This window comes from Notamacropus eugenii, chromosome 2, assembly GCF_028372415.1.
Source record: "Notamacropus eugenii isolate mMacEug1 chromosome 2, mMacEug1.pri_v2, whole genome shotgun sequence".
NCBI classification, from domain to species: Eukaryota; Metazoa; Chordata; class Mammalia; order Diprotodontia; family Macropodidae; genus Notamacropus; species Notamacropus eugenii.
In genome coordinates, this window is record NC_092873.1 from 188,668,195 (window position 1) to 188,688,777 (window position 20,583).

The window sequence follows — 20,583 nt, forward strand, 5'->3', positions numbered from 1 at the left end:
GGAATCAATCACCACCTGCAACTGATAAGTTTCAGGTGGAGCAAGGAAGAAGAAGAAAAAAAAAAAGACGACTTCCTAGGAACCCAGGTAATGAGAAAAATGGGGGTGCTCTTGACAGAAATAAGGAAATTTGGGGGATGGATGATTTAAGGCGAAAATATGAGTAGTCTCTGGATGTGTTAAATTTAAAGTGAAGGACCCCTATTTGGTAGAATTTCATCAGTCTTTAATATTACCACATGTACTCGAAAGCACTAAAACATTATTTTTTAAATATATATTCTATTTCACACATTTGTAAACCTTATATTTGTGTTATATAAATACAGTAATCTTTACTATATTGTGTGCATTATACATAAATACACACAAGTCCACACATACTTAAAAACCTTGTAAACATTTTCTTTAAATGTTCTTCAAAATGTAATGGTCCGGCAGAGATCCTGGCCCTTTTGGGAGGAGTTTCTGATGCAAGTTTTGATTGGGTTTCAGAAGTAAGAACCAGTCTGTATCAGAAGCAAATATTGATTGCCAAATGGAGTTATATCTCCATCTTAAACAAAATCTTCCATTAGTGGGAATAAAGCTGTCTTAAAAGGTTGAAAAAAAGGTTGCAAAAAACTAGCAAAATAAAGGTTCTTTTAATTGGAAAGGATAGTCATTGAGATTGGCTTTTGCCATGTGTGTGACTTTGTCTCGATTTAAACATTCTGTCATGTTGTCCCCATGAATTATCAAACTATGCCAGAAATACCAGTATTTTACTAAAGGGTAATTGAATGAATCTAGATGATAACCATTGTAGTAAAAATAAACGCAAATCAAAAAAGTAAGGAATCATAAGAAATGAATAATCGTAGGCTGGCGAAACATTGCCAATTTACTTGAAGATGACTTGATTGCCTGCTAGTAATATTATATGTCTGTAGCTATATATGCAGTGTGTTTACTTGTATGTATGATAACATGGAATATGCCAGCAGAGCGAAAGTAGTGATTGGCTGGAGAATTTCCCTAATAAAGCTTACAGATAACTTTACTACATATAAAATATAAAAGCCCAAGTGATTATGGAAGGAAGGCAAATTAATTAACAATATGACTGTTTTGGGGTTGGAAAATATTGTTACCATAACTATGTGAATATGAAGTTTTTATTAATGGATGTTGTTGCTTGGATGTTAACTATAAAGTCTTCTACAGACATCTTAAAAGTACAGTGTACCTAGTGTTTTTATTGCTAACGGTTTTGATTAATTCCATTTTTATAGCTAAAGATAATTTTGGAAAAAATAGTTCTGCTACCTCTCTTCACATTTACATCCCAAGCCTGGCAGAACAAAGGTGCTACCTCTCTCTTGGTGTTTGAATAGTCTTACTGTCAGCAAAATAACTTAAAGAAATAGCCTTTTGAATAACAGCTTATAAATTTAAATCTCCAAAATGACAGTAATTCAAAATTGACACCAATTTAGACTGAGCTGCCTTTCATTTAGTTTGAATTAGTGAGTTTTGATCATGTATAGTAAGGCTGAAGGAATAAGTTAAAGGAGAAAATAAGAGAACCTGAAAAATTGAACATTAGGAGATGCCTCTTAGTCCAACTCCCTCACTTTACATTTGAAGAAACAGGCCTGAAGTGGCTTCCTAGAGTCTGTTCAGTGGCAAAGCTAGGAGTTATTAAGAATATTAGTTGATCATCTAACACAGAAAAACTTTAAAGTATACATATGTATGTGTACATATATCCATTTTGAGATCTTGAATAATTAGGTCTGTTTCAGATTTCTTTATTGTAAGTAAAATTGAGGATATCATTTATGTAGCTTAATTTTATTTTTGATGTTTGTGTAAAATAAGTGTTTTAATAGACACTCTTCTTTAGGAAAATATTGTCAGTTGGTTAAATTTAAGTGCAGCAATTGTAATTTGTATTTTGTAACTTAGCTTAAGCATTCGCTTTAAAAACAAGATGTTATTATGTTAATCAATGCCACAAATTGAATTTAGTTCTAATAAATGAAGTGTCTGTTTTCTGGGGCAGTAGAAAGTTTTGGCCAGCATTTTCTACATTTCTTCCATCTAATGCTAAATGATCTCTTTTATTCACTTTACCCTTTCCTTATTTACATTATTTTATAGTAGTGCTTGTGTTAACAGAGTAAAATCTTACTATTCAGACTAATTCAGAGTCTAGGAGGCAGTATAGAATTGTGGAAAGACTATTGTATTTGCAACCTTGAGACTTCTGTTAGAATTCATGAATACATACTAGCCATATGACTGACCATGGGCAAGTAATTTCTCTATAGTAACTCCCTCACTAGTTTGTTGTGAGGAAAGTATTCTTCAAGCATTAAAATACTATATCAATCTTTTCACATGACAGCAGTGAATCACTTCCTCTCTGTTCTCAGAGAGTACCTTAATTTTCTAATACAGTAAGACTTGCTTTGATGGTAATTTTCTTAGCTGGCACTATCTGGTAATAATGAGTAGTTAAGAAAATTGGAAAAACAGTTTTAGGGATTTGAGTATTTGTCTTAAGTCATTTAGTGCCCTGAATTACACTATCCAGTTTGTCTGGGTAGAGTTGCTGTGCCTCTCGAAATAAATTTCTTTCTAAGTTAACACCTTTGTATCTCCAGTGTCTGGTTCAGGGCATTGGACTTAGAAATTCATGTTTGATTTCTCATTTAACTAATTGGATTGCTTTGAACCCCAGAGAGAGAGAGAGGTCTTTAGTGTGATATATGACTATTCCTGTCCTATTTGGTGTCTTTATTAATGGGTTGATTAGAAGCCATGATTATCAGATTTTCAGATGTTGGAATCGATAGCTCATGTGATTAAACTTATTCACTGTAGCTCTAGAGGGTAAAACTTGAACCACTGGGTGTATTATAAGGAGGTACAGGACTAGAGGACTGCTAAGGATACTTTCAGCTCTAATAATTTGTAGCTTTAAATTTCAGCAGATTATAAGGGGGGAAAGTTTTTAACTGGGCTATTAAAAGAATAGACTGCCTTCTGACATAATAAGGTGAGGTTATCCATTCAAGCAGAAGCTGGATGATTATACATCAGGGGTGTTGTATAAGGGACTCCTTCATGTAGTGAGTGGTTGTACTAGATGGTGAAGTCACTTGTGCTGAACTATTCTAGAAGATGAATTTAAGACATTAAGGAAGGTGTCATTGCAGAGCTTTGCTTTTATTAGGTGGAAGGGAAGGAGATACTTTGGGCGTGCTAGAGGAGCATGATATATTTAGAAAATATATATTTTCTAAAGTAGTAATATTAGTGTTCCTGAATTTTTTGCAAAGTAGGTCAGGATAAAGAACTTTGACTTGGTGATAAATAGGGAGACCTCCTTTCCAGTACTGTGCCTTCCAGTGTCCCATTCCCTCATATTTAAACCTAGTTAGAGGATTTACCATGGGTTCATAGGTGCTTCCTTTCCCCTATGTTTTTATATCTTTTCCTTTTTTTCTGGTTTACTAATTACCAGAGCCTCCTTTGCACGAGGCCATTATGAGATAGACCCTGATTGTTGATTTTGCTCCCCATGTAGCTGATTTCTTTTTGCCTTCTGGAAGAGTGAATCCCAGTTCTCACTGATGATCACACAACACCCTGTATCCTGGGATTTTGATTGGCATTTCTCCTAAACCAATAGCTTTCTGCCACCAGATCTGCGTTTTAATTTACATGTTAAAATAAGGTCATTATTCCAGAGCATTACAAAGCCAAAACATTTCTTTTTGAATTTAGCTTAGTCTTTTTTGTCCCTTTCTAAAAAGGCAAAATGAAGTAGGAAATGAGGGTATGTCTGTTTTTATAGAAAGCCTGGGGTTTGGAGGGACAGCACTGCAGACAGAAATTGAGGAAGAGGCCTCTGATAGCCAGGGACTATCTGGAGATGATCCAAAAACTGGAGCAATTCCTAGGAATATAGTTGGGGGAAGGGAACCAACATTTATTAGGTATATACTATGTATGGTGCATTGTGCTAATAAGCATTTTTTAAATATTATCTCAGTTTGATCGTTATAACCCTATGAGGTAGGTACTATTATTAACTCTATTTTACAGTTGAGGAAATTGAGGCAAACAGAGATAAGTGACTTGCCCAGGTCACACATGCTAGTAAGTCTAAGGCTGGATTTGAACTCAGCTTTTTCTGACTTCAGACCCACTGCTCTATCCACTGCACCACCTAATGGTCTAGTAGTGTTGATTTTATTAGAGGTAGGGATAGAGGACAAGATGCTGTAAGTGTTGGGGAGGGAGTTTATGTTTGTGAGTGTATACATATATGTATATATAAATATATATGATATTTTTGCATATATACACACATAACACGTGTGGCTGGATTTGACTGGCAGTATAGGAGGGAATACATATGAATAAATGTTACGCCATTTGGGTTAATGAATTTCATAGCACAAATAAATTTTATAACAAAAAAACCTTCAAAGCATATTCTCTTATTTTTTATTTTTCCCATTTCATATTTGCATCTGTGGAAGGGAGGGCTGGTCTCAAAGCCCGAAAGACCCAAGTTCAAGTCCTTCCTCTGACACATGCTGTGTGACTCTGGACAAGTCACTCACTGCGTCTTTCAGTTTTGTAATTAGCTTTTAAGACTATAAGCTGTCGAGAAGGTACAAGCCTGTGTTCATAGAAGCAATGCCTTGATCCAGGAGCTCCCTAACCCAGTGCAATCATAGGTCTAGTTCCCTATTCCATACCCACCTACCACATTTTCCCATAATTTTAGTAGTCAATGAACCTTGATTGAATACTTTGTGGCAGGCCCTGTGCTGAGTGCTGGGATATGAAGAAAGACAGAATAGCAGTCCCTGCCCTCGCGGATGTAGGTTTTGGATGCTGCAAAAGAAACCTACTACTTCAGAACCCTTATTTACAATGGCCCATATTCACAGAGAATAATCACTGCACATTAGGATTTCTCTCAGAGTCAGTCTCAGGAAGGATTGAGGAGCATTCAAGGACTGCTTCCTTGGAAACTGCAGGAGCAGGCTCACCCCAGCCAATCTGTTTTTGATAAATGTTGTCTCCTTGGAAAAATGGGAAAGTTTGTTCTGAGTTCTAAACAATTTACTTACAAGTGCACTTTTGGAATACAACAAGACCATTTATAAGGTGATAACCAACCACCAGTGTTTGCATGCATTCTGGTAATATTTTTTTGACATTTATAAACATAAAAATGTGCTTTTTTAGGACATCAACTTCATTGATTTGGGGTTTTTCTTATCAAAACAGGGAAACAGTGGGGTCCGGTGGAAAAAATACAGGCCCAGGACTCAGGAGACCCAGCTTTGCTGGTATCTAATTGTGTGATCTTGAACAAACCACAACCTCTGTGAGCTTCATGTTTTTAAAATGAGGGAAGTTGGACTACAGCAGTGGCTCTTAAACTTTTTGATCTCAAGACCCCTTTAAATACTTAACAATTATGGAGGACCCCAGAGAGTTTTTGGTGTGTGATATCAATATTCATCATATTAAAAATTAAAATGGATTCATTAAAATGTTTAAATTTTATTTAAAATACTTTGATTTTAAATATTTTAATATTTGTTTTAAAGTTAAATTTATTTTAAATTGTAAATAAATATTTAGAATTATAAACTCATTACATGTTAATATATTTTTATTCAAGATAACTATTTCCCCCCAAATTGAGTTTATACACACATATACATACATGTGCACATGTACACATGTACACACCCATACATATTTGCAAATCTCCGGGTAAATCTAGACAGCTGGATTCTCATATCTGCTTTTGCATAATCTATTGTGATGTGTTGTTTTGGTTAAAGAATATGAAGAAAATTTTGCCCTATGCAGATATGTAACTGGAAAGGGAAGAGTATCTTAATAGTCAGATAATGTCTTAGTATTATAATGAAAATGATTTTGACTTCAAGGACTCTCTGAAAAAGTTCAGGGATCACCAGGGATTCACAGACTCTAACTTAAGAACCGCTGGACTGTGTGATGCTAAAGATCACTGGGAGCTCTTAAAAAAAAAAAAAAAGCCTATGCTTCTAAGAGAGTCAGAATTCTTTCAGTACCATAATAGTGACCTCTTGTGGGGAAGATTCTAATCTCTGAGTTGTGAAATTTGGTTTTATATTTAATAGCTTCCTACTACTATATGTAGTTTTGACCTGTTGCTTTTCATGATTCAAAAAATATAGTTTGAAATCAAATATTAAAAACTATGGGAAGGTACTGTTTAGTTGCAGTATTGTGTGGAGAAATGTGTCATACTTTACGAGTGACTTTCATATTCTTTCTTCAGATGCTTCATATACCAGAGCATCTGCATTTTAAAGAAAGATCATTTTTTTTTGGTTTTTGTCCCTGAGTCTTTTTTTTCTTGTGTGTGTGCCTCTTCTTCTTAGTGATCTGACGAAAAGACGTGCCAGAGCTTCATCGTGTCTGGTCAGTAGTAACAAGAACACATTGGAATCAAACAAAGGTAGGTAGCTTGTATTCCAGAAAATTTATCGTTGCTTTCTCACTTGCCATTCACTCACTTGCCCCTGCAGTTGGAGTCATCGAAGTTTTCTTAAGACAAAAAAATGACTTTGAAAGAAATGCTGTAGGTTTAAGGTCCCAGTTGTCTAATCCATAAAATGAGAGGGTTAGACTTAATTCATTTCACTAATTCCCTCTAACGCTATAACTCAGATATATGCCTAAAATGAATGGAGTACAGTAATTAAAGGGCCAGCTGAATTATGGCTACTGGATACAATGTTAATTGAGAGAATAATGTCATTAATAACATGAATCACAGGCTAGAAACTATGTTAAATCAAAATAACATTAAATTAAATATCTTTAAACTTGTCTTTCTTTGGAGAAGAGCTCCATTTTTATGATTAACAGAAATTTCACGAAACATCTAGGAGAATGAGTTAGGGTTGATCTGCTTTCTCAAGTCCCATTGTTGCTAAGGTTTATTGCATTTGCATGCTAAAAACATCAGCCAATAAGCGTAGTGTCAAGTTTTTGTGTCCAAGATGCAGAATTGTGGTTTAAAACTGTAACCACTGAGACAGCAAAATCTTGAAAAACATGCTGAACTTTTTGCTTGACTTAACCAGTTTCCTGTTGAATCATAATTGTTATATTTAGAGAACTCTGTACCAAGATGAAAGTATTTTCTAAAGTACTAGGTTCTTCCCCAAGACTGAAACAAAGATTTCATTTTTGTTAGGTTTTAAAAATTCTAATATTTGTGTATTTCAGTCTTAGAGCCACTATTCCAAATGAAAGGTTATTGTATTGAACCCTATTGGAAAGGGAAGGAATTTGCAGAATAGTAGGGAGGCATAAGTGGGACACAAAGGAATCCTTGGGAGAGTTGAAATTAAGCATTTTACTAGAATACATTAATATTCAGGCCAAGAAGACAAATATTTCAGCAATATCTGGGGGAGTGCTCAGTAAAAGATCTAATCCCACTCCAATAAGAAACTGCTTTCTAATCCCTTCCTCACCTATATAAAATTAGTATTATTTTTAGTATTTAAAGAATAACTACTCAGTGTAAACCCTGGGGGTGCCAAAGGAGTTAGGTCATTCCATGGCATTTTGTTTATTTAGTTTTCCTTGATGAACAGTTGATTTATCCCAGTTTTACTTGGCATCATTGAGCGTTTGGAAAGCTTCATTTACATGGAAGGTGAAAAAGCTAACTGACTTTTTTGGTCTTAAAAATCTATATTTCTGATGAATTTAAGTATAGCATCTCTTATATTTTGCTCCATTAAAATGCTTCTCAGGCTTTTCAGCTGTTTTGCTGTGTGTTGGCTTGGTTTTACTTTTTAAGTAGAAGGGATTTTGAAAGTGACACTGATCTGTCAAAGTGAACAGCCAGGTGTTTTGTAAAGCTTGGATTTTTACATTTCCTCTGACTCCATTTAAAATCTACTTACAATATTCATAAAGGTTAAGATATAGTATGCATTATGATGTAGAAAATAAGCAGATAGAACATCATTAAGCAACTTTAAAAAAAAAAAAAGCTTCCAAACCAATATGAGATTTCCCCCTGAAGGCAACTTCAGCCTAGTGTTTTATAGTTTAACTTCATGGGATTTATTAACTGAATTCTTGCTCTTCAGGGCATGGAAGTCACCTAAATTATTTAAGTGCTACTTTTTGACAGCTCTACTCCTGTTTATTTTTTTGGATAAATACTCTTTGAAGCCCAATTATTTAATAACTTTCCCTGCTACTGAGGTTTGAGAAAGTTTAAGTCTGTTTTCTGTGTCATGGAGAAAGAAGTTAGGATGGTGGTCAGTGGGAAGCAATAGGGCAGGATGGGTCATTTGTTGAGCTTTTTGGCTCCCTCTGAGTAAAGTGATAACAGTTTAAAGAGGTTTTTTATTTTTATTTTTTGAAGTGAATTCCTAAAAAAAAACTAGACCCTACCATATTCAAATGTAAGTATAAAATTACAATTCAAATGAATTTTCATAAAGATGCCGTTTTGGGTTATTCATAACATAGTTCCATTGCAGCTGATTAAGGGTTGACTGATTTAATTGTTTGTGTAAAAGAAATAAGTCATTATAACCAGCTTAGCACAACAATATTATGTGAATCATTGATCTCATGGAAAATTTTTTGGAATTGTTAGCAGTGAGATTTGACCAGTCTTTCATTAAAAGATACTCTGTTTCTCTCTCTTCTTTCTCTGTGTACACACACAATTGAAATGTTGTTCAGTGATTTCAGTTGTGTCCAACTCTTTATGACCCCATTTAGGGTTTTCTTGACAAAGATACTAGAGAGGTTTGCCATTTCCTTCTCTGGTTCATTTTACAGATGAGGAAACTGAGGCAAACAAGGTTAAATGACTTGCCCAGGGTTACACAGCTAGCAAATTTCTGAGGCCAGATTTGAGCCCAGGTCTTCCTGACTCCAGGACTGACACTACCACCTAACTGCCCATATTGAAATAGTAAATGTTTTTTAAAAAACAAGTTTACAGACCCCAGAGTTCAGAATCTCTGTTACAGAGAGATAGAACACTGGGGAACAATCACTTTTAGGAGATATGATATGTGTGAGCCAGAAAAGGAGACTGAGAAGTAAAAGTCAAGAGAATTAGGAGAGAGGAGCGATATAAAAATCTAAAGGGGTGAGAGCCTCTAGGAGGAGACAGGCATCTCCATCAAATGCAGCAGAAAGGTCAAGAAGAATAACTATCCTTCTTGAGAAAAGACCATCAGATTTGGCAATTAAAACATTAATGATAATTTTGGAGAGAGCAGGTTCAAATGAGTTATGAGGTTGGAAGTCAGGATGCAGAGAGTCAAGTAGTGTGTCAAAGAAAGTGGAGACAGTAAGTATGGATGGCTTTTTCTAGGAGTTTAACTGAGAAGGCAGGGGAGATACAAGCTTGAGGACATGGTAAGGTGTAGTGAAGGCCTTTTAATGATGGGGAAGACTTGTACATTATTGAAGGCAGTAGGGAGTCAATAGACAGTGAAAACCTGAATATTTGAGGGGGGGGAAGATGATTGGGAATGCAGAAAATGGGAGATGATGATATCATGCACATATCTCAAAAGGGTCACCTTGGGAAGGAGAAGGGACTGCCTCTTTGTTGGAGAAAGGGGAAGAGAGTAGATGATCTATATAGGACGGCTGCTGATCTGTATTGGTAGAGGGAGTTCCCTGTCTGAAAATTCCCTATACAAATGAAACCACAAGTCCACAAAAAATAAAAACAAAAAACCCAACCCAGACTCCTGAATACCAACTGTTCATTTTTATAATGCTTTGCACAACATCTCAGAATTGGAAAGAATTTATTTCCACCCATAAATAAACAAAAATCACTTCTATAATGTATTGATGTAGATGTCCAATGTAATTATCCAACCTTTTCTTGAAAACCGCTAGTGAAAGAGAACCTACTACCCTCTGAAGTAGTCCATACCACTGTTATTTACTTAAAAAATTTTTTATTAACTTAACAGTCAACAGCAAACATGAACAAACATATTCCATATGCAAAAAAAAGACAAAAAACAGAGAAAGAAGCTTATACATGAAACTGTAATTATCTGTTAACTTCAGAAAATAGGATATTAAATAACCCCTTCCTCCCCAAATCATCACCTTTCTGAATATTGCCAAGAAAACCCAGCAGAAAAATGTAGATAAGGAAAGTCCATTCAAAATCATTATAGAATGTTGGTTGTTATCTTTTGTTTTCAGAGAGGATGGAAATGACATCACCATGATAAAGTCAAGTTTCAGTGTGTCCAACTGTGGCTGATCAGACCAATATGAGCTCAGAAGGCTCTACCACAGATCGGGCACAGATAGTGTGTGTGAACATTTGGGGTGGATTCTCCAAATTTGCTCATCTTATGTTTCCTTTGTGCTGTTTCAATTCTGCTTTGCTCCTAGAGCACAGCACCCTTTCTGATGTGGGCATGCCATGCTGAGCAGTCCTATGCCAGTGTCTCCCATGTCACACAATCAGATCCAAAGTTCTTGAGAGAGGACTTGAGAGTGTCCTTGTATCGCTTCTTCTGACCACCATGTGATTGCCTGCCCCTTGCAAGCTCTCCATAAAATAGTCTTCTTGGCAAGCATACATTTTGCATTCAAATAATTGGAGTTGTACTCTCTGAAGCATAGTTTGAATACTTGACAGTTCAGTTCGAGTAAGGACCTCAGTGGCTGGTACCTTATCCTGCTAGGGGATCTTCAGAATCTTCCTAAGACGGTTCAAATGGAAGCAATTCAGTTTCCTGGCATGGTGCTAGTAGACTGTCTATGTTTCACAAGCATATAACAATGAGGTCAGCACAACGGCTCTGTAGACCTTCAGTTTGGTAGTCAGTCTAATACCTCTTCTCTCCCAAACTTTTCTTCGGAGTCTCCCAAACACTGAACTAGCTCTGGCAATGTATGCATCAGCCTCATTGTCAATGTGTACATCCCTGGAAAGTACACTACCAAGGTAAGTGAAATTATTGTCAAATACTTTCAGTGAGGATGAACACAGCATCAAGATCAGCTACTGTACTGATGGTAAGTTCTTCAGTTTGAAAAGGCTACAAGCCAAGACCAGAGTGGAGGGAGTGTTGGTGCATGATTTTCTGTTTGCAGATGACTGTACACTCAATGCAGCTCTGAAGCTGAGATGTAACAAAAGTATGGATCAATTCTCTGCTGGCTATGCTAATTTTGACCTAATAATTAACACCAAAAAAACACAGGCTCCATCAGCCACCACCACACCATCCATCCGTGGAACCATTGGTTACAACAAATGGAGAAGCTTTGAATGCTGTGTAGAAGTTCAGTTACCTTGGTAGTGTACTTTCCAGGGATGGAGACATTGACAATGAGGTTGATGCACGCGTTGCCAGAGCTAGCTCAGTATCTGGGAGGCCAGTTACCAGTACACATAGAGGAATTATATGAATATAACACACACACACACACACACACACACACACACACACACACACACACACACACACACACACACACACACACACACACCCTCTCTATCAAATGTTTCTCTTACAAGAGGTGGGATGCTTCATCTTTACTCCTCTGCAATCATGACTAATTCCTGTATTAACCAGAGTTCTTCAGTCTTTCTAAGTTATTTTTCTTTACAGGATTGTCATTATTATGTACACTTTTCTCTTGTTCTCTTCACTGCACATCAGTTCCTAGAAATCTTTTCCAGGTCTCATTGCATCTCTCTCTTTCATCGTTTCTTATGATGCAAAAAATATTCCATTGTATTCACATACCACAATTGATGGGCACCTATTATGTTTCCAGTTATTTCCTATAACAAAAAAATGCTGCTAAAAATATTTTTATACTTGGGGAATTTTTCCCCTCCCTTTAATTTCCTTGGGGTATATGTCTAGTAGTGTTATCATGGGTTAGAGGGTATATGCATAGTTTAGTGACTTTTGGTGTACTTTGCTTTTCAGGGTGGCTAGAGTGATTCACAGCTTCATTAACAGTGCATTAGTGTGCCTTCTCTCCCAAAGTCCCGTCAACAGTGTCATGTGGAATTTGCATTTTAATTTTCATTTCTCTTTATTATTAGTGTTTGGGAGCATTTTGTCATATGTCAGCTGTATATGTCATATGTATGTATGCTGTATATTTCATATGTCATATGTATATGTTCTATAGCTTTTTTTTCATATGTCTGCTCATGGATTGCCATTGAGGTATATTTGTATCCTTGAACCATTTATCTCTTGGGAAATGGTTTTTGTTCTTTTGTATCCATTCCCTATGTATTGTGGATGTCTTCCTTATTCAGAGAAATTCGTTTTAAAGATTCTTCCCGGCTCACTGTTTCCTTTAAAATCTAACTGCATTGATTGTGCAAAAACTTTTGAATTTTTTATAATACAAATGTTTTATTTGGTTTTTTCATTATGTCTGTCCCTGTTTGATTAAATACTCTCTCCTTACCCATTTTTATGAAAGACATCTATTTACCTTTTCTCATGAGTTTATGATATGATCTTTTATATATAGGTTCTGTATCCACTTTCGAATTCAAGCCTGGAATCAGAGACTTGTTTGAATTGTCCTTAGACACTTACTAGACCTGTGATCCACATAACCTCTTTCTACCTCAAGTTTCCTCACTTGTAAAATGGGGATAATAATAGAACCTACAGTCTAAGGTGGTTGTGAAGATTAAATGAAATAACATTTGTAAAGTGCTTTGCAAACCTTAAAACACTCAATAAATGCTAGCTATTATTAGTATGTGGTTTATTGTGTGAGATATTGAGCTAAGCCTATTTTTTCTCAGTGTTTTTCTAATTTTCTGAGTAGTTATTATAGAATAGTCCTTTCCTTATTAGTTCTCATATTTATTGAACTATATGCTATTATGTTTGATTATTTTCTGTTTTGTGTATCTTATCTGATCCATTAATCAACTTTCCTACTTCTTGTAGTCAGTACCAAATCATTTTGATTCTTATAGATTTATATTATAGTTTGAAATTTGATAATCCTAGTCCAGGGGTTGGGGGATCTATGACCTTGAGGCTACATGTGACCCTCTAGGTCCTCAAGTGCAGCCCTTTGACTGAACCCAAATTTCATAGAACAAATCTCTATCCTAGCCCCCTCCCTTTCATTCCTGTCTTTAAAATTTTTTTTTCATTTCCCTTTCTTGACCTTTCGTTCTTCTGTGTGATTTTATATTTTATCCAGTTCTGTCAAGTAATCCTTGGTACTTTGATGTGACACTGAATCTGTAAATTAAATTAGGTAACTTTACCATAGCAAGGCTCAATCTGGAACAACTAATATATCTCTAATAGTTTTACTTTATTTCTGAAAAATTTTTATAGTTATATTCATATAACATTTATATGTATTAGTAAATGAACTCCCAGATTGTTTCCAAATTCTGTGGTAACTTTAAATGGGGAAAAGAAAAGGGGGAGGGAATAAGCACTGTAGAAAGCATTTTTTAAAAACTAATCTTATCACATGGGATTTCCTTGTCATTATGCTAGATTTTATTGGTAATATCCATAAAAGTTGATAATATTTAATAGATTTGCTATCTTGCTATTTTACCAAAGTATTGCTTATTTTAATTAATCTTTATTTTAATCTCTCAAATTTTTTAAACTATCATAATCTACAAAAAGTGATCTTCATTTCCTCTTTACCTATGCTTATTCCCTCAATTGCTTTTCTTGTACTACTGACATAGCTAGCATTTAAAGAACTCTTTTGAATAACAGTGATGATAAACAGAATGTTTGTACTTCAGAGTGCTTCAGCCCAGTCTTATCAGAAAGACCTCTAGCATTTCTTCTTTACATATAATGCTACTTCTTGTTTTTAGACAGATAGTAGAAGGAAATATTAAGGAAAAGTCCACTTGTTCTTGTGCTTTTTAATATTTTAATATAAATGGATGTTGTATTTTGTCAAGAGCTTTTTTTGCATCTGTTCATATAATTATGTGATTTTAAAAAATTTCTAATATAGTATGTATGGGGGAAGAATATAGCAGGCATTTCTTCCATCTCCTGGACAAGGTGTAAATTTGCTAGATATAAAGTGAATTCTCCTTATCCTCTGTGCTTATTGCTTATTGATGATGCCTTTGTTCTGACAATGACCAAATTTTGTAGCATCAGAAGAGGATCTCCAAATTGACACCTCAGGAATGCTAGAATTCACACACAACCTTCCTGGAACTTGGAATTGGCCTTTAAAAAGTAGCTATGCTAGTGGGTTGCTTAGATCAAGACATGCAGGTGTTGGAGACCCTAGAAGAGATTAGCAAAGAAAGGCGTTTTCAAGGGAGAGGTGTTGTGAGGAAGTGTGCCAGATAGAAGATGAAGGAACAGTGTGAAAACAGATGTAGAGAGAGGAAAAACATAGACACATAGAGGAAAAATTGGTTATCTTCTCTCTCAGACACAACTCTCTGAATCTACACCTTTACAAGAAACCGTATGTACTGATGATCTCCAGTACCTCATGTTACTTAAAGACATGTACCATATCTGCCATAAGCATATCTAGGAACACAGGCTAAGGAAAAAGGGTGGTGTCCAGGTAGGAATTTGGGAGCCATCGAGGGAGTGTTTAACACCTTCTGAAAACATAACTAGAGTTTTCCTAACTATTTCAATAGTTTGCTCTTAGGTCAAACAAAACTTGTTATATATTCTTTGTCTCATTAGCCTTAATGTTTGCTGGGAAGCTGAGGACCCTTTTTAGAGAGAGTAAAATGAGTCAAATTCTCTGTGCTCAAGGGAAACCATGTCTGAGATTATGAACCAAAGATACCTGCGAAAGACTTTAAGGTTATAGGGTAATTGAGTCAGAGTTGGAAAGGACCTTTGATATCTTTATATTTAGCTCCCTTATGAGTAAACTGAGGCCCAGAGGAGTTAAATGTCTTACTTTAAAATTATATGACTTACTAGTCATATAGGATTTGAATCTCACATCCTCGAACTACAGATACAAGTATCTTTCTACCTCATGGTGTTACTTCTACCTCCAATATTCTATTCAAGTTTGCAGGGGATAGGATAAATAAAAAACTGCAAATGTGTGCTGACTAGGTAACTTCATGCTGTGAGACTATGACAGTGTACTTTTTAAAATCATCCTACCCCTTACCTATCTTCCCTAGTTTGTGCCATATGCATATTTGATAAGCATAAGTAATGGAGAAAATCAGGAGGGCTTAAGTTCAAATTCAGTCTCAGATACTTAGTAGCTTTGTGTGACTTTGGGCAAGTCACTTAATCTCTGTTTATTTTGGTTTTCTGAATTGTAAAATGAGTATAATAATAGTATCTACCTCCTAGGATTATTGTGTGGATAAAATGAGATGGTATTTGTAAAGCACTTAGCACAGAGTCAGAAAACCATGAGCAAAAAAGAACCTAGATGTAGTATTCCAAGAAATCACAAGAGAAAAATGCCTAGAATCAGGGGCAAGGTCCTGAAAGAAGCCCCCAATGAAAACTCCCAGGGACATTTTAGCCAAAATCAAGAGCTTCCAAGTCAAAATAAAAATATTCCAAGCATCCATAGTGAAAAAGCTCAAGAACCAGGGAGCTATAGTCAGAATCACACATAATTTAGTAGCTACTCACTGTAAAAAGAAGAGTGAGTTTGGAATACCATATTCCAGAAGGCAAAAGATGTAGGTTTATAGTCAAGAATAATTAGCAAAATTAAGTATGATTCTCTAGGGGGAGGAGTTAGATTTTTAATGACATAAAGGATATTTCCAAGCATTCTTGATTGAAAGATCAGAGCTGAGTAGAAACTTTGAAATATAAACACAAGAGTAAAAGTATGCAAGAGCAAGTCGTCATAGGGAACCAAAAAAACTGAACTGTTTATATTCAAATATGGGATTATATGTGTACCTCTCATAGCTTTATTACCATCAGGGATCATAGAGGGAGTCTAATTAGAGAGGCTGGGAGTAGTTCTTTTGTTTGATAATCTTAAAGTAAGAATGGAAAAAATTAAAGAAAGGTAAGAAAATTATCTCCATAGTTGTCAGTAAGCAAATAGAAGTCTCTACAAACAGGGAGGGAATGGAGAAGGTGGGGAGAACTGGAGACTCTTGATTCTCATTTTTATCTGAGCTGGTCAGAAGAATACACTCACAGAGCTGGGGAAAGAAATGCATTTCATTCAATTGGGAAACAGGAGAGAAAGAAAGAAAGAATAGGGGTATAAGAGGCAGAGTAGATTAAGGGAGGGATTTGTTGTTGTGTGTGTCCTTTGTTTTAGAAGAAGACCGTGACATAAGACAAGTGATGATACGACTTGCACTTGACTTTGTTTTGAGTGAGGAAGGGCTGTGAGCAGGTCACCAGCCTCACTTCCCCTGAGCCATCTGGATCCAGTGACCAGATATTCATCAGGATTACTGGGGATGGCCCAGGATGCACTGGGAGACTTTGGTCTTTTTAGGCTAGGCCTTTTGATGTACTCACTTCGAGTATGTCACTCACCCATTGAGTGACTAGGCCACTTCAAGAAGTAGTCAGGGAATGGCCTTTTTAAAAAGCAAAAGAAAAAAATAAATCAAACTGAGAGGGAAAGAGAAACTGTTACTATTGACAATCACTCTAAGCCAACCAGTAAATGGAGCTTGGACAGAGACCTCTTGCTGTCCAACCTATGGGTACAGAGTGCACTGGGTTTAAAGTTTTGGGAAAGGAAGGAAGGAGGGAGGGAGGTAGAGAGAGAGAGAGAAACATAGCCAGTCAAAGGACGGGGAGAGAGAGACAGAAGGGAGAAGATGAGCTGGATTACCCAGCTAGCTGGGGCTCCACTCAAGCAGCTTAGTCGACTCACAAGTTATGTTCGTCCTTTATTTTCGAAGACCATGATATCAAAGAAATGATGACATGATTTGCACTTGACTTTCTTTTGAGTGAGGGAGGGCTGTGCAGGGTCATCAGCTTTCCTTTCTCCTCCTTAGCCATCTGGATCCAGTAAGGGTCCTGTTTCCCAATTGAGTGAAATGTATTTCTTTCGCCAGCTCTGTGTGAGTGTATTCTTCTGACCAGCTCAGATAAAAATGAGAATCAAGCATCTCCAAAGTAAGGGAAGGATTACTTTTAAAAATGAAATGAACTCTTTAAGGAGTGTAGATTTCAAAGAGGGGTTTAAAAGAAAAGAAAGTGAGGATTCTGAATAATGGAAATAGAAGGGTAGGAGAACAGTAGATTATATCAAACCTGGAGCACTGGTTCTGAGCTCACCCCTTCCATCTCATCACATTCCTCCTTCTGAAGCTGGAGATGGAGATTATAGAGTGTAAGAGAATATGATGGAAGGACATATACAATCAGTAATCATACCTATGAATGTAGATAGAATGAACTCACCCACAAATGAAAGGGAACTTTCATTTGGAACTGTGAGGAGGGTCCCCCCTCCACTGTTACTGCAAGCTCTGCTATGCTAGTACTCCTCCTCACCTGGGACTGCCACCCAGGACTGTGACTCAGATTCAAGGATAGCAGAAAGAGGATAGCAGAAAGGATTAGAAAGCAGAATCTAACAATGTGTTCTTTATAAGAAATGTTTTAAATGGAAATGTGGACACAGATAAAACAAGGGGCTGAAGCAGAATCTTTTATGCTGTAGCTGAAGTAAAGGAGGCAGAGGTAGCAATTAAGATCTCAGACAAAGTGACAGCAAGAAGAGAAACAAGATGAATAGGGAAAACTACCTTTTGCTGAAAAGTTCCAAAAACAGTGAATTAATACTAAAACTATATGTACCTAATGGCATAAAATAAATATTTAAAGGAAATATGAAATATTACAGGGAGAAGACAGTAAAAACTATAATAGCGGGGGGCCTCAATTTCCCCCTCTCAGACTTAGAAAAATTTAATCAAAGGATTAAAAAAAATGAAGGATGCAAATAATATTTTAGTAAAATTAGATAATCCTCTGTTAATTATTGAAGGAAAATAGAAAGGGGCATATATGTTTTAAATGTTCATGGTACCTTCAGAAAAATCGACCACGTATTAAGCCATAAAAAAACTTCACGAAGGCAGAAAAGTGGAAATATTAAGCACATCTTTTATGGACCACAATGTGGTAAAAATTCAGCAAAGGAACATACTAAAGAAACAACTTAAAATTAATTGGAGATTAAAGAATTTAATGCTAAAGAATGTGGGCAAAGAACAGATCTTAGAAGCAATAGATAATTTCATTAAAGACAATGACAGTGAAAGTAGAAACATTTTGGGGATGCAATGAAAAGAAAACATATCTTTAAATACTTTCATTAATAAGAGAAAAAGCAGGTTAAAAAAGCATGGCACTTTAAGAAATCTGGAAAATGAACAAATTAATATTCCCATTAACAAATAAACTTCCCTCCTCTATCCCCCCCATTAAACACCAAAAAAAAAAAATCCTCTTAAAGGAAAGATTAACAAATGTGAAAGCAAAAATCCCATTGATTTAGTAAAACTGGAAGCTCTTTTTCGAGGAGGAGGTGGGAAATGAAACAGATAAACCATTAACTAGATTTTCAAAAAGAGTACAACGGAACAACAACATTGTTTGTTGATCAGCTTTGATAGACTTAGCTCTTCTCAGCAATGTAATAATCTAAGACAATTCCAAAAGATTCATGATGGAAAATGCTATCCATATCCAGAGAAAGAACTATGGAGTCTGAATGCAGATTGAAGCATACTATTTTCTCTTTCTTTTTTTTTCTTTCTCATGGTTTTTCCCTTTTGTTCTGATTCTTCTTTCACAACATGACTATTGTGGATTGTACATATGTAGCCTGTGGATTGCTTACCATCTTAGGGAAGGGAGAAGGGAAAAAGGGAGGGAAAAAAATTTAGAACTTAAAATCTTATAAAAGTGAATGTTGAAAACTGTTTTTACGTTTAATTGGAAAAAGTAAAACACTATTAAATGGAAAACAAAAACCAAAAAAGAGTGCAAAGCAAATTGCCAGTATATAAAAAAATGAAAAATGTGAATTCACAGCCAGTGAAGAAATAAAAGAAAATATTTTGAACTATTTTGTCCAGTTATATTCCAATAACACCAATAATTTAAATAAAATGGTCAAATAGTAACACATATGTAAAAGGCCTACATTAACAGAACAAGAAATACAGGACTTACATAATCACTTATTAGAAAAAGAAATTGAACAAGGTGTAAGTGAACTCCCAAAGGGAAGACAACCTAGGATCAGTTAGATTTACAAGTAAATTCTACAAACTATTTAAAGCACAATTGATTCAAATTGTACATAAAACTGTTTGAAAAAAATAGAAGAGTAGGGTTCCTACTGATTTTCTGATACAAATCTCAACTTGAGACACTATGACCAGGTTGAATTAAAACAAGAATGCAGGGTTGGTTAAATATTAGGAAAACTATAAATATAGTAGATGAACAAAAGTAATATGATTAAATCATAGAGGCGGAAAAATCTTTTGACGAGATAGAATATCCATTCCTGTTTAAACACACACACACACACACACACACACACATATGAAAGCATGGGAAATAAATGGATCTTTCCTTAATATATTAAGTATGATGAACAGTAACTATCTAAAACCAAGGGCCATTGAGTCTCCTAGGTGCAGTATTGCCTACATTTCTAAATAAAGACATTTTGATCTCTGTTTAACATATTAATCATCTTGTGTCATGATTTGTTGCTAACGTTTCCTATACTATGAGAAATGATGTGTTGAAAGGAGGCACCTTTGTTTCCTCCCTTTTTTTTGGTTAAAATGTGTTTAATGTCTTTTCATAGTATTTAATATTGAGCCTTGGTTTCAAGAAGAAACACTTCATTGTATTGAGGAAGCATGCTTTTTTGGACCTTGGTTGCCTCTTTTTTAATTGTCCTTTTTTATTAAGAACTTGATAAATATTAACAAAAATAAACACTTATATTTACAAAGAACAGGAAAAGGATTGTATATTGAGCCATGAATCTGTTATGTATAGCTTGTGTTTTTAAAGTATATATTATTTACATATTTTAAAGTATATATTATGTATAATATATCATATATATTAAAATACATATTATATATACTACAAAGTATATATTAAATTTTATTCATCCTCTGAACTATTCCGTACATATTTTAAACATTTTATTGGCCTGCCAACTCCCCACTTGCCCCCGTCATTGCCTTCCAAGAAGGCCTTCCTTTATAACAAATAAGTGTAGCTAAGCTCGACATCCCTCTCATTCTGTATCCCTAGTCTGTCGCCTCTGTCTTTGTTCTTCTGGAGGAATGGTCCTTTCACTGGTCAGAGTTCTTCAGTTTTCGGAATGGTTTTTCCTTTACAACACTGTAGTCGTTGTTTATGTTCTTCTGGTTCCATTCACTTCTCTCTCCAGTTCATAAAATTGTCCCAGGTTTCTCTGAATCTGTCCCTTTCATCATTTCTTATAGTGTAATAATATGCTGTTATA

The 20,583-nt window shown here is 35.5% G+C and overlaps 1 protein-coding gene across 4 annotated transcripts in view; it reads left to right on the forward strand.

The window, feature by feature from the left end:
- Nucleotides 1-20,583, forward strand: part of ARMC2 (armadillo repeat containing 2) — a 168,955-nt gene that overhangs the window by 54,013 nt on the left and 94,359 nt on the right. For all 4 annotated transcript variants that reach the window (XM_072643004.1, XM_072643003.1, XM_072643005.1 and 1 more), the window contains exon 6: nt 6,453-6,529. In XM_072643004.1, coding sequence (XP_072499105.1) covers nt 6,453-6,529 — 77 coding nt within the window. The remainder of the gene's footprint in view (nt 1-6,452; nt 6,530-20,583) is intronic.